Source organism: Aphelocoma coerulescens, chromosome 2 (assembly GCF_041296385.1).
Source record: "Aphelocoma coerulescens isolate FSJ_1873_10779 chromosome 2, UR_Acoe_1.0, whole genome shotgun sequence".
Classification (NCBI taxonomy): domain Eukaryota; kingdom Metazoa; phylum Chordata; class Aves; order Passeriformes; family Corvidae; genus Aphelocoma; species Aphelocoma coerulescens.
In genome coordinates, this window is record NC_091015.1 from 7,444,569 (window position 1) to 7,458,301 (window position 13,733).

General features: G+C 41.5%; 1 protein-coding gene across 4 annotated transcripts in view; it reads left to right on the plus strand.

The window, feature by feature from the left end:
• DPP6 (dipeptidyl peptidase like 6) overlaps positions 1-13,733 on the plus strand; it is a 543,541-nt gene that overhangs the window by 373,349 nt on the left and 156,459 nt on the right. For all 4 annotated transcript variants that reach the window (XM_069006390.1, XM_069006388.1, XM_069006391.1 and 1 more), the window contains exons 2-3: positions 656-770; positions 8,047-8,145. In XM_069006390.1, coding sequence (XP_068862491.1) covers positions 656-770; positions 8,047-8,145 — 214 coding nt within the window. The remainder of the gene's footprint in view (positions 1-655; positions 771-8,046; positions 8,146-13,733) is intronic.

Below are 13,733 nucleotides of genomic sequence, written 5' to 3' on the forward strand. Positions count from 1 at the left end.
AGTGCAGTCAGAGCTGATCAGTGAGCGGTGATGGAGCTTTTATTCTAAAGTTTTAAGGACGTGATTAAATTTAATGTACATGCTAGACAAGGAGCCTGTCTTCAGTTGCTTAGACCTACCAACCTAGGAGTGCACACAAAATGCCCTGAGGAGATGTCCTGTTTTCTGGGAAGGCAGGAAGGTTCACCAGGGGGATATCCTTATTGATTTTTATCTCTATATATGCCCCTGTGAATTATTTATCTTCCTGTATGCTTCTCTGACATCTTATTATGAAAGTCTCTTGAAAGTTACTGTAAAGCTCCTCATTCCCAGACTTAATGAGGGTTGGTAGGAAATCGGCGTTGATGAGTGCGTTTGGATGAGTGCTGGGATTTGGGCTGGTGCCTGAGTGCCAGGAGGTAATGGGGAGTGTGGGTTCCACTACTGAGCCACCTGTGGGTGCATTGCATTTATTCACTGTGTAAGGACTTGGGATTAATTCAATTAATGCCCCCATTAATTATAACAGCGTGGATTGTGTTCAGCTCAAGGACGTCACCCACCGTGGCTGCAGGGTGTAGTTCTGCAGACATACTTTGCTGTCTAGATTCTGTGCTTGTTTCCATGTCTAAGTGCCATTTTCTAAATGTTCATCTTCTTTTGATGTTTCTAGGAGCTGGTGGGGAGTAATCCTCCTCAAAGGAACTGGAAAGGAATTGCAATTGCCTTACTTGTTATTCTCGTTATCTGCTCCCTGATTGTCACCTCCGTCATACTCCTGACACCAGGTATTTATAACCTTTAACTCACTTCCAGTCTAGTTTTCTTCTGTAATTTTACACTTCCAAGAGTAAAGGGATTGCAAACTGACTGCAAAGTCGACATCAAAGGAATTCTCCTTCCTGACTTTTTCTCGATGTGATGCTGAGTTCAAGGTTATTCTTAGGTAGATTGTTTTAGAGTTTTACATTTCAGTTCAGAGCTGAGGACACAAGGCTGGAACTTGATTGCCTAAACATGGGTGGGGAGTGTCATTTTAGATGTGCCAGGGTAGGAGAGAAACCCTCACAGGGCAGTCAGTGAGGGCACAGGAACTTGGGAAATTCATGTGCACATGGAGCAGTAGTTGCCAGTTGAGGGTCATATCCCAGACCATTGGCAATGGCATTAGTTGCTTATTCCTTGGCACCTAAATCCCATCCCATTCAGCTGGATTGATTTTTAGTTCAGAGCACAGTGTTTACAAAGCAATTTCAGGTAATGATATACCAGATATTACTTATCCACAGCAAATAATGAGTAACTTCCCAATAAGGAATTCTTTAAGTTAATCCCCTTACCAAGTTTCAGCAAAGTTCTGTGCACGTAACCTCTGTAAATTACTTCTCTTACAGTAGTTGCTGGTGTTGTAGGCTTGAATTTTAATGTGGTGTCATTATGGTTATTTATTATTATGTATTTATACAGCCCTATAAATTTCCATGCCTACTTAGGGAGTAGAAATAAAGCAGCACTGAGAAGACTGTGAACTGAATATGAAAAGACAAACAAAATGAGAGACAAGACATAGAAAAGAGAATTCAGTGTCAGAGAGGGTGAGGAGCTACAAAACACAGGGGGAAGACAAAGGTTCCTTGCTTAGGGATGTAGAGGAGAAGAACAGGGACTCCTTCTTGGATGAGTACATCTGAGTGGGAGAATCTGGGGAGCAGCAGGACAGAGAGCACAGAGCTGAGGAGCAGAATGGAGGCAAGAGAGAAATGAAACCTGAGGAAGGGGAAGAGCACAGGGTAGTCAAATGGGAAAATGAGATGGAACTGTGGGGCAAAAATTTCCAGCTCATTACATGTGAAAGTACATGCAGTCCAGCAGGTCTGGGCCATCTTCCCTGACCAAATTCTTATCCCACAGTCCTGCTGTATGATGAATAGGAGACAGTGACAAACCAGGAAACACAGGAGTACACTGAGTTAATTTGAAATGAGTGAAAATCAGCACATTATTTTTTTGGTTATTTATTGTCGTGCCGTATTCAGTTTATTTCATGTTATCCTGAAGTTTTCAATGTAAATGTAAGTATGATGTGGTCATGCCAGATTAATTATGTAATTAAATTAATTAAGGTTAAACTTAATTAAGGATAATTTATTAAATTAATTTTGCTGCTGTTCAGATTCAACATCTTTGGACAGTGCTGTTCATCTCAGAGATATTTTGAGGCATGGTCTGTGGACTACACTCACATCAGGCACAACTTATTAGATATGGAAATGTTGCCTTCAGTTTTACAGAAGCACAGATTTTCAAGGATGCACACTAAAGCCTAGATTCCTAAGCCCATACCTGTGAGCTGCCACAAGTTGTCTTGAAGCAACTGCACTGCACATATGGGACCACAGGTGCCACTTTCATCAAAATCCAAAAAGATTGCATCTACTGACTTCCCTTGATCAGCTAGGTGGGTTACCCTGCCATGATATGAAATCAGATTTGATAAGCAGGACTCTGCTCTCATGAAGCTGTGCTGGCTGTGACCAACGACTCAATTCTCTTTCAGGTGTTTTTCAATACTTCCCAGAATAAACTTCTCCATAACTTTTCCAGGTACTGAAATATCACTAACAGACCTCTAGTTTCCAGGGTCCTCCTTCTTCTCCATCTTGAAATACCCACATTCAGTTATAAATAAAATTCACAAGTGTATTTTTTTATTTATATTTTATATGCACACACAAAGACATTCTCCCTTTGGGATGTGTGTGCACACACATAAAATACAGTTTTTAGTATGTACCCAGCAACACCTCCAGATTACACTGTTGAGAGGGTCTCCATGCTTAAAACTTAGGAATATGCAAAGTAATTTTCTTTCTGTGCTAAAATTTCCGTTCATATTTTTTGAGATTTTTAATTCCCTGATCTGCTGGTAAACTGGGCTTGGGTTGTTTTTTTCCCCTGTTGACATTTCAGAATTGTGTCCTACATGTACATGCAAAAACTCTGAGCTCAGTACTGCTCCTGTTTTCATTGTGGATCCAGAGTGCTTCATGGTAAGACTATGGGGTAAATTAGAGAGCTTAGGTTGCTGCTGTGGCTTGGCAGCAGCTGAGTTCAGTCTTCTTCTAAGCCACTGGCCCTGGGACTTGTTACGAGGTTGGGCTATGACAGAAGGGAACAGGAGGCCCATTTCATGGGTGTTTCCTGACAGTCAGTGCTAAGTGACACACTGAGCCTGGTTTGACAAATGTAAAATGTATAACATTGCTAATCCTGACTGGGATGTCCCGACAAGGACTGGGGAAGATGGAGGAGCCTTTCCAAAAGGAGAAGCAGAGTCTGCATTTCCCTGCCATAAAATAGTTCTCTTGAAGAAGAAATGTTTATCCTTTGGTAGCCAAGCAGAGAATTAAGTGATGGTTAATGAACAAGAGGCAAGGAAGGGGCAGGAGCACAGTAAGGAAGGAGGTGGAGTGGTTTTGTGGATGTTCACAGGGAGCTGCCAAGTAGGAGAGTGACATCGGAAATAAAACAAACAAAACAACCAAACAACAACTCCACTGCAAAAACCTCCAAGAGGGGATATTCAAATGTTTTAATTCTTCCTTCCAATGGTAATGTTGGAGTCCAGCCTGATGCTGTCACATCAGCACAAACAACCTTTTGCATTTTACCTCTGAATCCCTTACTTGTTCTTGTCTATCTCAGTCCTCTTCCTGTCTGGGAAACCATTTTTCTCTCAGTATTTTGATGTTGGATTGAAGGCCTGCTTTGCAGTGCAGTAGCAAGGCCTGAGATGCAGAGATGTTTTAAACCCAGTGCTGAACATCATTCAGTGTCTGATTCCAGAGAGTAATTTTGGACAAAATGGGCTAGAGTGCTGCATATGGGCAGGTAGTCCATGCTCAGACAAAGAAAAGTGGTTACCTGGACCCATAGCTTGGACTAACACTGGGAAAACTTGGGTAATCTCCTGAAAAGTCAAGAATAACAGGTAAAGTGGGAAGTGGGGAAGATTTGCTTAGCAGGGCAGATAATGATTAAGGTATTTAATAATTGGGGGAAAAGGGGATTTGTATATCTCTTCCAGATTCTTTTTCAAATCAGCCCAAACCTTTCAAGGTTTTAACTCTGGATTCAGCTGCAGAAGGGCTGAAATCCCCACTGGTTTGGGTTTCTCAGGGGGAGGTTACTCACCCTGCTCCAAGACTAGCTCATAAACTGGGAGCAGTGGATTTTGCATTCAGCAGATGCTGTAATTACAGTAGCAGTGCTCTATTGCTGGCTAATGCCTGTGTTTTCTTTTATAAAATCCTAAAAGCATCTCAACATTTCTATGATTTGTATATCCTTTGATGTTCTAGAACAACATTCTCAAAAGAAGCAGTAACTGATGGAAGTTTACATTTAATTACACAACAGGACACCACACACACACCATTGCCTATGTTGAGCTTCTCCAATTTCATGTGTGTGTGAGGCCTGCCATTCCACCCACCTCTGACACCTTTGAAAAATGTGAAGCTGTTTATACAAATGATAACAGTGTTGGCCTGAACCTTTCCTTATTGGCAGCTCCTCACTTGTCACAGCATGTGGCACCTGTCTGGGTCCCATTCCATTGTTTGTGTATTTGTATAAAGACATGCAAAACTTTCTGGAAGTCTGCCCATGCACATACACACAGAGCAAAGCTGCAAAGAGGACCCAGTCCTACAGAAATTGTGAGTACAATAAAACCTTCCCAAATTGCACTAGACATTTTGCTTAGGAAGAGGCTGCTTTCTCCTACATCCGTTCCTGATATTTAAAGCTTTCCGGAGATATACATCACATTTGCTCCTTTCAAATCTGACCTTTTAGCTGGAAAAAAGGAAAGTACACCCTAATCCATATTAAAATTTTTGCAAAATCCATAAGAAACATTTCTCAGAAGAGGTACTGAGCTAGTCATTGCACAGCATTAATTCATGGCATGCTGTCTGACAGTCGAAGGTATTGCCTAGAAGCTTTGTAGCACTTGTGATACTCAGAAAGAACAAGGAGCTGTCCTTTGAGCAGCTGTGCAGGAGAGCAGTTTGTTCACAATAGTTATGTATAAATGTGTATTTTATACCACTAGGAAAAGGAGGGATATTACAGAAGGGAGAAAGGCTGCCTGTTTGCCTTGTCTGGCCACTGCCTTTTGGTGACAGAGAGGTTATCTGGGTGAAAAGAAGGGTTAGATCTGCCCAGAGATCCAGCAGCTATGCTGAGGTGGGAAAGGAGCTCCTGGTGTGCTGGCCACGGAGAGATGGACACACTGTCCCTCACATGCAGTGCACAACAAGCCAGTGTGTGAGGAGGGCATCTGACACCAGCTTGTGGCTGAGCTCCAGGGATGATGGAAAGAAAGGTGGGCAGCCAAAGGTGGCTGTAGCCTTCTGACCCATCAAACAGCCTTTGAGCATGGCTGGAGTTGAGAAGAAGCTTGAAAGAGAGGAGGCAAAACAGGCAGTGAGGTCAGCTCCTTGCTCCTTTTTGTTTGAGTTTTCTGGATTTGTGGAGGATCTTTGTTCGTTTTGTGTTTTGGAGAGCTGGGTGTTGTCAGCTCAGCCCAGGTTTGTTTGGGACCACTGACTTCAAGGATGAAGAGCAGGCAGATGAACCCAAACAGAGGGTTCCTGTCATGCCTCTAGTATTGAATCAAAACCAATATGGGCATGGTTTCTACTCAGTTCTCTCAGCATGTAGCTGTGATGTTTGGATGCTGGGTTTGTGACTTGGCACTCAGATCTCAAACCCCTGTGCCACTTGCACTGCTGCCATGCTGCCATCTGGATCTGCTGGGCTGGGAGATATGAATGAAAAAAAAAAAGGTGGCACATGCTAAATCCTGTCCTTCCATAAGCCCAAAGAGGCCTTGCAGTCCCTGCAGTTGGGTGTGGACACAACCTGTCCCCCGACTGGTTTAGACACCCTGAGGCACACTTAGAGTCTGCTGCTCAGGACAGAGTGGGCTGCCTGAGATCCCACAATTGCATTTCTTCCTCCACACATGTCTCCATTAGGGCCAGAGGAATGGAGCAAATGTTCTTAATAAGCCCTCTTACCTACCTGTGTGTTAGAGGAGAGGTCAGGATATCTGATTTTTTTCACTAAAATTCATTGATGGGTTTATTATTTAGTTATTTGTTTTCTCCCCAGCTTTGTGGCTGAGATAAATGTAGTCCATGATCTAGTAGAGGACCTCTTGCAGCTCTTACAGCCCAAAGCAGGGGACAGGAAGGGAAGCTCACCTCTTTTCTTAGAGAGGCTCCTAAGTGGGCAAAGCCCAGATGCTGCCTCTCCCTCTTCCTGCTGTCCCTCACGAGGAGCTGGAGTGCTGTGGAGGAACAGAGATGGTGCAGCTCCCAGACTGCCTGTCCCCATCCTGCAAAAAAAGGAGGAATAGGAAGGGCTTCCCACCCTGCTTCTCCCCAAATCTCCAGCACAGAGGTTTGCTTGTGCCTGTCCTTACAGCCTCATGGAGGGAAGAGGGTGTCTGTGTTCCTCCAGAGGGCATTTGGGAAGCAGCTCCTGGAACAGGCACAAGCCCAGGGCTGTGTGGGCTCTGAGCTCCTGCTCTGCCCCTCCTGACCTCCCTGGGTATCCAGTTCCGGGGACTTGCACCACGGTGGAAACTAATTGGAACAATTTCCTGGGGTCCTTGTCGCCTCTATTTTTCATTTTAATAAATAAAATTATGTGGAATAACTTGGCATAATGCTGTCACACAGAGGGATTTGGCTGAGGACTTGTATTGATGGCTTTTGGTATTTGGAAGCCACAGTGAACAGTGTGATTGAAGCCTCAGCCAGACTTGGGAAAAATATGAACATTGAAGAATATAATTTAATTTGGTAAAAATGAAAGTTTGTTCTGAAACACCTTTTAGTGGAACAAAACACTGTTCATAGGTAATTTTCTGTCATCTCAGGTAGCTCAGGGGCTTCAATTTAGTACAGCAAAGAAGACTTATTTCCCACAAATAAATGCCTTCAGAGTCTGATTCCGCTTTTCTAATCATAAGTGTTCAGTGTAAGTTTAGCACTAAACAATATTAAAGATAGCTAAGGCTGCCAGTAAGCCTCAGGCATGAGGATACTGCCATGAGGAAAGATGCTGAAACATACATTCCTGCTGTGGAAATACTCAGATTGTGGCCTCTTCTTTTCGTTAAAAGAGCAAATGTATTTAAAGCTGACTGAAAGGTTTCCATGAAAATATTATTTCAGCAAAAAATTGAATGTTGACAGCAAATTATTCATAGAGGGTGACTGCTTGTCATAACAAAAAAAAATTACAGTTGATGGGAGAAAAGGAAAGCGGCAATGTATTAATCAAAATTGTTGTGTTTTCAAAGTTGTTAGTTTTCCTCTAAAATTTTCAGCTTTGATATTGCCATGTTTACAAATGAAACTGTACATCCTTTCACTAAAAGTTAAAATTAGTATAGGCCAGCTATGCAACACCTAAGGGTTTAGGGTTACGTCTCATAGACTTCTCAAAAATATTTCTTCAACCTAGTGGCTGATTCCCACAGAAATTCTTTTGTGAATTTCTGAAGTAATCTGTATGAGCCCTTATAAGGTTAAACACCTTTCTAGCTATGGTTTTATGTGACATTTTTTAAGGAAATAAAAATATAAGCTGTAAAGAATTGGCCATTTTAAATACTTTTTAAAATGTAACTCATGATTTCAGAAATGTTTTAGTGTTTAGCTCTCGAATATAACACCTACAGGTGTGTTTGCATGACTTATGCTCTTTTTTGATCATGTTATGTCTGAAAATGTGTGTTTTGGACCATTTATTGGTCTTTTTGTAGTTGTTAAGACCAGGCATACATAGCAAGGAGGGTTCTGCTTGTGAACCATTAGGTGGTCCTTTTATAACGCCGACAGTGGGAAGGGATTTGAGTGTGTCAGAAAGTTTAATGTGGACTGTTTCCAAATGAAACACGACATGTCACTATCCACAGTTGCTGTACTTCCAGATCCATTTCAAAGTTGAATTAATGGTGGTTTATTTTTGAATGTTTTACAGTCGAAGATAACAGCTTGTCTCAGAAGAAGAAGATAACAGTGGAAGATCTCTTCAGTGATGATTTCAAGATTCATGACCCAGAGGCTAAATGGATAACTGGTGAGTTTTGAGCATTTTTTAGTATCTTTTCTTTGCTTCCTTGCTCCCTGGACATTGCTTTTTTTATCTCCTTCTTAATTCCTCCAGTTCTTTATGTTGATCCTGAAATTACAGAACCAAGGAGTGCTTGGGGTTGGAAGAGACTTCTGGAGATCATCTTGTCCAACTCCCTCCTCCAGCTTCTAGAGCTGTTTGCCCAGAATCATGTCCTCAAATCCCTGTTTTCAACCTTCAAATTCCTATTCCAGTTTTCCTCCTGTTAAACATACAAACACCACTGTTCTAACTTTTTATCTAGGGCTGCCCAGTGGGCTCATAGATAGGCACGGAAAAATACAGCCTTCTTCTCCAAGAGCATTCAGAACTTAGTAAGCGATGTAACACATGGCTGGAGGAAGTGGTTGGAGCACCAGCAGTGATTATTTTACCATTAACAAAACTGGAGGTTTATATTCCCTCATCAAATCCCTTTTTTCCTGGCAGAGAGGTGAAGCAATGCTAAGCAACAGGCAAACAGAGGTCCAGCAGCAGCTGGGCTGGGGCTTGCACACAAGCCATGTGCTCTTTTTATCCTCTGCTGCCTTACATTTTCCAGTCAGAGGAAAACCAAATAATACTTGAATTAATGCATGTTGGATTTGCTGGAGTGGAGCTACTTTGGGGGATGTAGATTCCAGCTCTCACTGGAAATTGCTGCAGTCAGAATGAGCTTTGGTGAGAATAAAATGATTTGTGGTGTGCTGTTCATGTGAGTTCCAGTCCAACTCCTATTATCACGGAAGTTATTAGCTTTTCTTTTGAATTTAATGGAGAACTGGATTGAGTCCTTCCTTGTGTTTAGCTTTCCTTGTCTGCTGTGCCCATTGGGAACAATTTTAATACCTGTAATGAAAAGAGAGAGTGTTAAAGGGTAGTGCCAAAATAACACGTTCCCCAGCTGCAAGTTCTGCCACCCACTCAAGTAGAGGGGAAAGCTGTTGCAGGCAATAAACACCTTCACAAACACACCTGCAAAGTGCAGGAGCTCTTTTCCAGGCTGTGTTCTCTGTGGGAAAGGTGCTCCCCACAGCCACTTTCTGGGAATGATGATAATGGAAATGTTAGCTGCATTGAAGTTCAGGATTTTTTGTCTAGCATCCTTTTCCATTTAGCATGGATATCCCTGATGACCCTAACAAAAGGAAAGGTGTTTTATTGAGACCTTGACTGCTATTTTCTTTATTTGCTGGAGTATAGCAAATAGGGCATAATGGAGGCAATGATAATGAATTAAGTAAACTTTTGCAGGAACAGAGAATGAAGTATTGCCATAGAGCTGGGTATAATATGCCCTCACTGATGAGTATCACTTTATGTGGACATAAGGCTTGTTTTCCACAAAACTGTGGTCTGCTGTGAAAAAAACAGCATTTCCCTTGCTATGGTCAAATACTAAAGTCATATAAAATTTTATTAAGACTCCGTTCTTGACTGTTTTAAAAACTATGTCTGTCCTCTCATGTACCCTTACTGACTTCAGTGCAGTCTTGCCAGATCTGAAATTACTAAAATATTGTTTCTGTAAGAGACAAAACACAAAGACATATTGTGAAAATATACTCAGAAATTTTAGAATTACTTCGTCCATTGCTTTGATACGGACAAACACTGACACTGATTTCAATACATCTAAAGGAATTTTATGAAGCCAACAGATACCCTGAAGATTTGCCCAAGGGTGACTTTTCATTTAAGGGCAAGATGCTGATCTATAATGTCATTCATCCAAGGGCCCAAAGCCATTTTGAAACATTAATTGCTTTTCTGTATTATAGTTGGATTTTTCACAGCTTTCTCTAGCTGGCTAAGTGGTGAAATTGTGATTAAGATGAAAGACTGGTAGCCAGATTCCTAAGCACATGCTGTTATTGGTCTCTTAGCTTTCAGTATGCAAATGAAAGACTCCAAAAATACCAAAGCCAAACTAATTAACTTAGTATAACAAGATTGCTGGAATGCCTTAGCAAAAAAAATTGCTTATTTTAAAATACCTAATTTAAATTTGGATGTCAGCTCCCAAACCTAGCTGATGCTTTGCAGGGATCCACACAGGTGTTAAAATACAAGTAGCTGTTCTGTGTCCTTCTTCCCCTTCCTCCCCTGTTAATCATACAGCAAAATATCACACTCATTCAAAGCTCTGCACAATTCAGTCCTCTTGGCTCATCAAGGCTCTATTTCCTTCCTTTCCCTCTACATTATTGGAGAAGAGAGGAGCTTGGTGGCCAAAGATGAAGCATGCTGCATGTTTTAGGAGTATTTGAATCATCTGAGGGATCTACTCCCAAAATAATTCAGTCAGTAAAACATGTGTCCTTCCCAGTAAGCAAGGGACTGATGCAAACACTCTGAATGAGGAAAGTCTTTCCTTTATCTTGAGTGAATCTTAGAGAAAGTGTTTCAATAAATAAAATACTTATATTCAGGGTGACACTTAAACATATGCTGAAAGTTCCATGAAATTTATGGGATGAGCTCATGTTTTAGTATTTTCTTGATTCTCAATGGGCATGTGGAAAAATAACATATTTCTAATCAACAGCTTTGTGTCATTCTATTGATTTTAAAGGAGGAAAGAAAAAAGAAAAGAACCAGTCTCAAAGCTGACATAACTACACTTTCAGTTGTAAAGATTACAGGCTTTGGCTCATTTAGGGATATGTTTGCATTTTTTTAAATTGGAATTGCAATTAAATTTACTTGCACAAAGTTAGAGATGTGGCAAAGTTGTAAATTTGAACGTTAGAATCTTTGTGGTGCCACTGTAATTTCAAATTCCAGTTTGCATTTTTATCTAATGGTTTAGGGATAGGAAAGAATAATTTGTTTAATTAGGATGTGTCTTCTACTGCTCTGAGCACTGTTGTCTTTGGCTGCATTAAGAGCGATCCAGAGAGGAGTGAGGCATTCATGGAGCCTTCAGTGACAGGACAAGGGCAATGGCTTCAAACTGGCTGAGAGTAGGTTTAGATTGGATATTAGGAATAAATTCTTTACTGTGAGGGTGGTGAGGCCCTGGCACAGGTTGCCCAGAGAAGCTGTGGATGTGTTCCTTGGAAGTGTTCAAGGCCAGGCTGGATGGGGCTCTGGTCTAGTGGAAGGTGTCCCTGCCCATGGCAGGGGGTTGGAACTGGATGATCTCCAAGGCCCCTTCCAACCCAGGCCATTCTGAGATTCTATGATTCTGTGACTAGAATGGACTGCTCCAGAGTTTATTTCCAGTTTCACTTCCAGGAACTGCTATAGGTTATGTTTTCCCTGTAGTGTGAGTAAATGCTGACTTTATTGTGCAGGTTTTGTTATTCAGCACAGCATATATGTTATACTACAGAAGGTGTAAAGCAGTGAAGTACAGGAAGTTTTGGGTTCTGCTGGTGGTTAATTGGCACCCCCTTGCCTGGCAGTCCAAGTGCAAATAATCTGAGCTGTGTCTCTGTTCCAGCCCCATTCATCCCACACCTCCTGCGTTCCTCTCCTCATCTCTCCATGCCTCTCGCTCTGCTGAACTTCCCTTTCCTGCACAACTACAGTTATATTGTCCATATACTTAACAAGCATATGAGCTCCAATCAGTGGCTCTTTTCATACTTTGCATCATAAACATAGTATTTGAATGATTCCTTGTTCCATATCCCACTCCATAGCCCATCAGGAGTGTCCTGTGCCAGCCTTTTCAGCCATCTCCCAGCTGACAGGTGGCCTACTCGTTAGTCTAGTCTCTAATTGTTTAGCAGTTCTGCTCATGAGCACCACATTACCTTGTAATTAAGCTTCACAATTACTGGGCTTTTCCTGTAATTTCTCTCACACAGCATTTTAGGTCAGGTTTCTGAAAAGCTCGATGGGATGCTGTAATGATCCTGTAACGTTCAACAAAAAACAGGATAAAGAAATTTGTTGTCATTTTGTGCTGAAGAGCAGCTTGGTCATCTGATTTCTCCTACACACAATAATTCATAGTCATTATTTAGACCTGACCTGAGAAGCCAGTTGAGTTATGCATTCTGGTTTTGTGGCCCTTTAGAGCTGCAGTGCTTCCTGCCAGCTGTGAATCTGCCCCCAGCGTCCTGGGAGCACTCCTGCCTGATGGGGAGGGAGCATAACATAAAAGAAAACAGTGGAGACTGAACTGCATATGCCACTTGTGGAGACTTATGCTAATCTTCTGTCTTTTTACTTAATGGCAAATATATTTTGCCCACGTTGTAAGTACTTGGCTGCTGTTTTAGTTAGAAAAAACATCAGAGCAGCCTCTAATATCCTGATAGAGGTTATTGTGATGGATTGGGTGCAACGTGTCATTCCTTACTTCTTAGAGGTTGTTTTTCCAGCCTTGCTGTTGGCATCTTGCAAGACAGTGTATTTTGCTCTGGCTCTTGTCAGAATTTTGGGCTGGTGATTAAATAGGTGACTGGAGGTTTTAATTTTCCTTACACTAGACACTGGCCAGAAATGGGGAGACAAGCCTTGCAGAGGAGTTGTAGCCAAATGGGAAGAGTAAAGGTTGAAGTGAAGAGCACAATATATTCAAGCAGTGAGGAGCACTGCAGTGAGGTGTAGGACACCAAAGGACCCGTTTAGGGCCACAGGAACTTGAAAAAATGTGAAAATCAAGGACTTCACTCTATGGTCCCTGCCCTCTCACTTCACCTGCAATATTGGAAAAATAATATTTATTCTTATCTGAAGACGAATAATGAGTAAATTAGCAAGAGGCTCCAAATGACATTTTCAGAAATGTCTCAGTTATTTGGAAGCCTGCCACTCAGTGAGAGCCAGGACCATGGTGTGCCCAGCTCGCCTCTGAGAATGGCAGCTGGGCTTTTATCTCAAAAGTCCCTTTGAAAAACACACTAATAACTAATATCTAAATATAAAGGAGTAATTCTTTTATCTTTAATACTGAAGCACATATGTTCTGTAGCATGTTTTGCTAATAACATCATAGAGTTTCTGGGCTCTTTTAAATTCTAATATTGAATTTAATGACCTAGAACTAATAAGTTTTATTTACCATGCTAAAAAAAGCATCGTGTAGTAACTGAGGTAATTATTTTGGTTTACCTTTAGTAATAATGCTCAGATCAACAATACTTAGATAGCCCAAATGCCCTCAAACCTCTTCTCTGCAGTGTAAATCCATTGCACTGTATTGATAAAAGCACTGATGCATTTCAAATTATGCAGATGCACATTGAGTAAATGAATTATTTATAGGTTGCTTTGCATAGATATTAAGAACTTTGTAAGTGCTAATATTTTTCATTATGAAAAAGATTTGTGCTAAGGTGCTGCTTTGATAGCTCTTAAGACTAAAATTGCCCTCCTAGAAGCTACAGCATGGTTGACTGGCGTGCAGGCATCTCTGGGCTGCTTCTCCACGGGCCAAAAGATTCATAGGATCATTAAGGTTGAAAAAGACCTCTGAGATCATCCAGACCAACCATTAACCCAGCACTGCCTAGTCCACCACTAAACCATATCCCTTAGCTCCACATTGACATGGTTCTTGAACACTTCCAAGGGTGGTGATTCCACCTCTTCCCTGA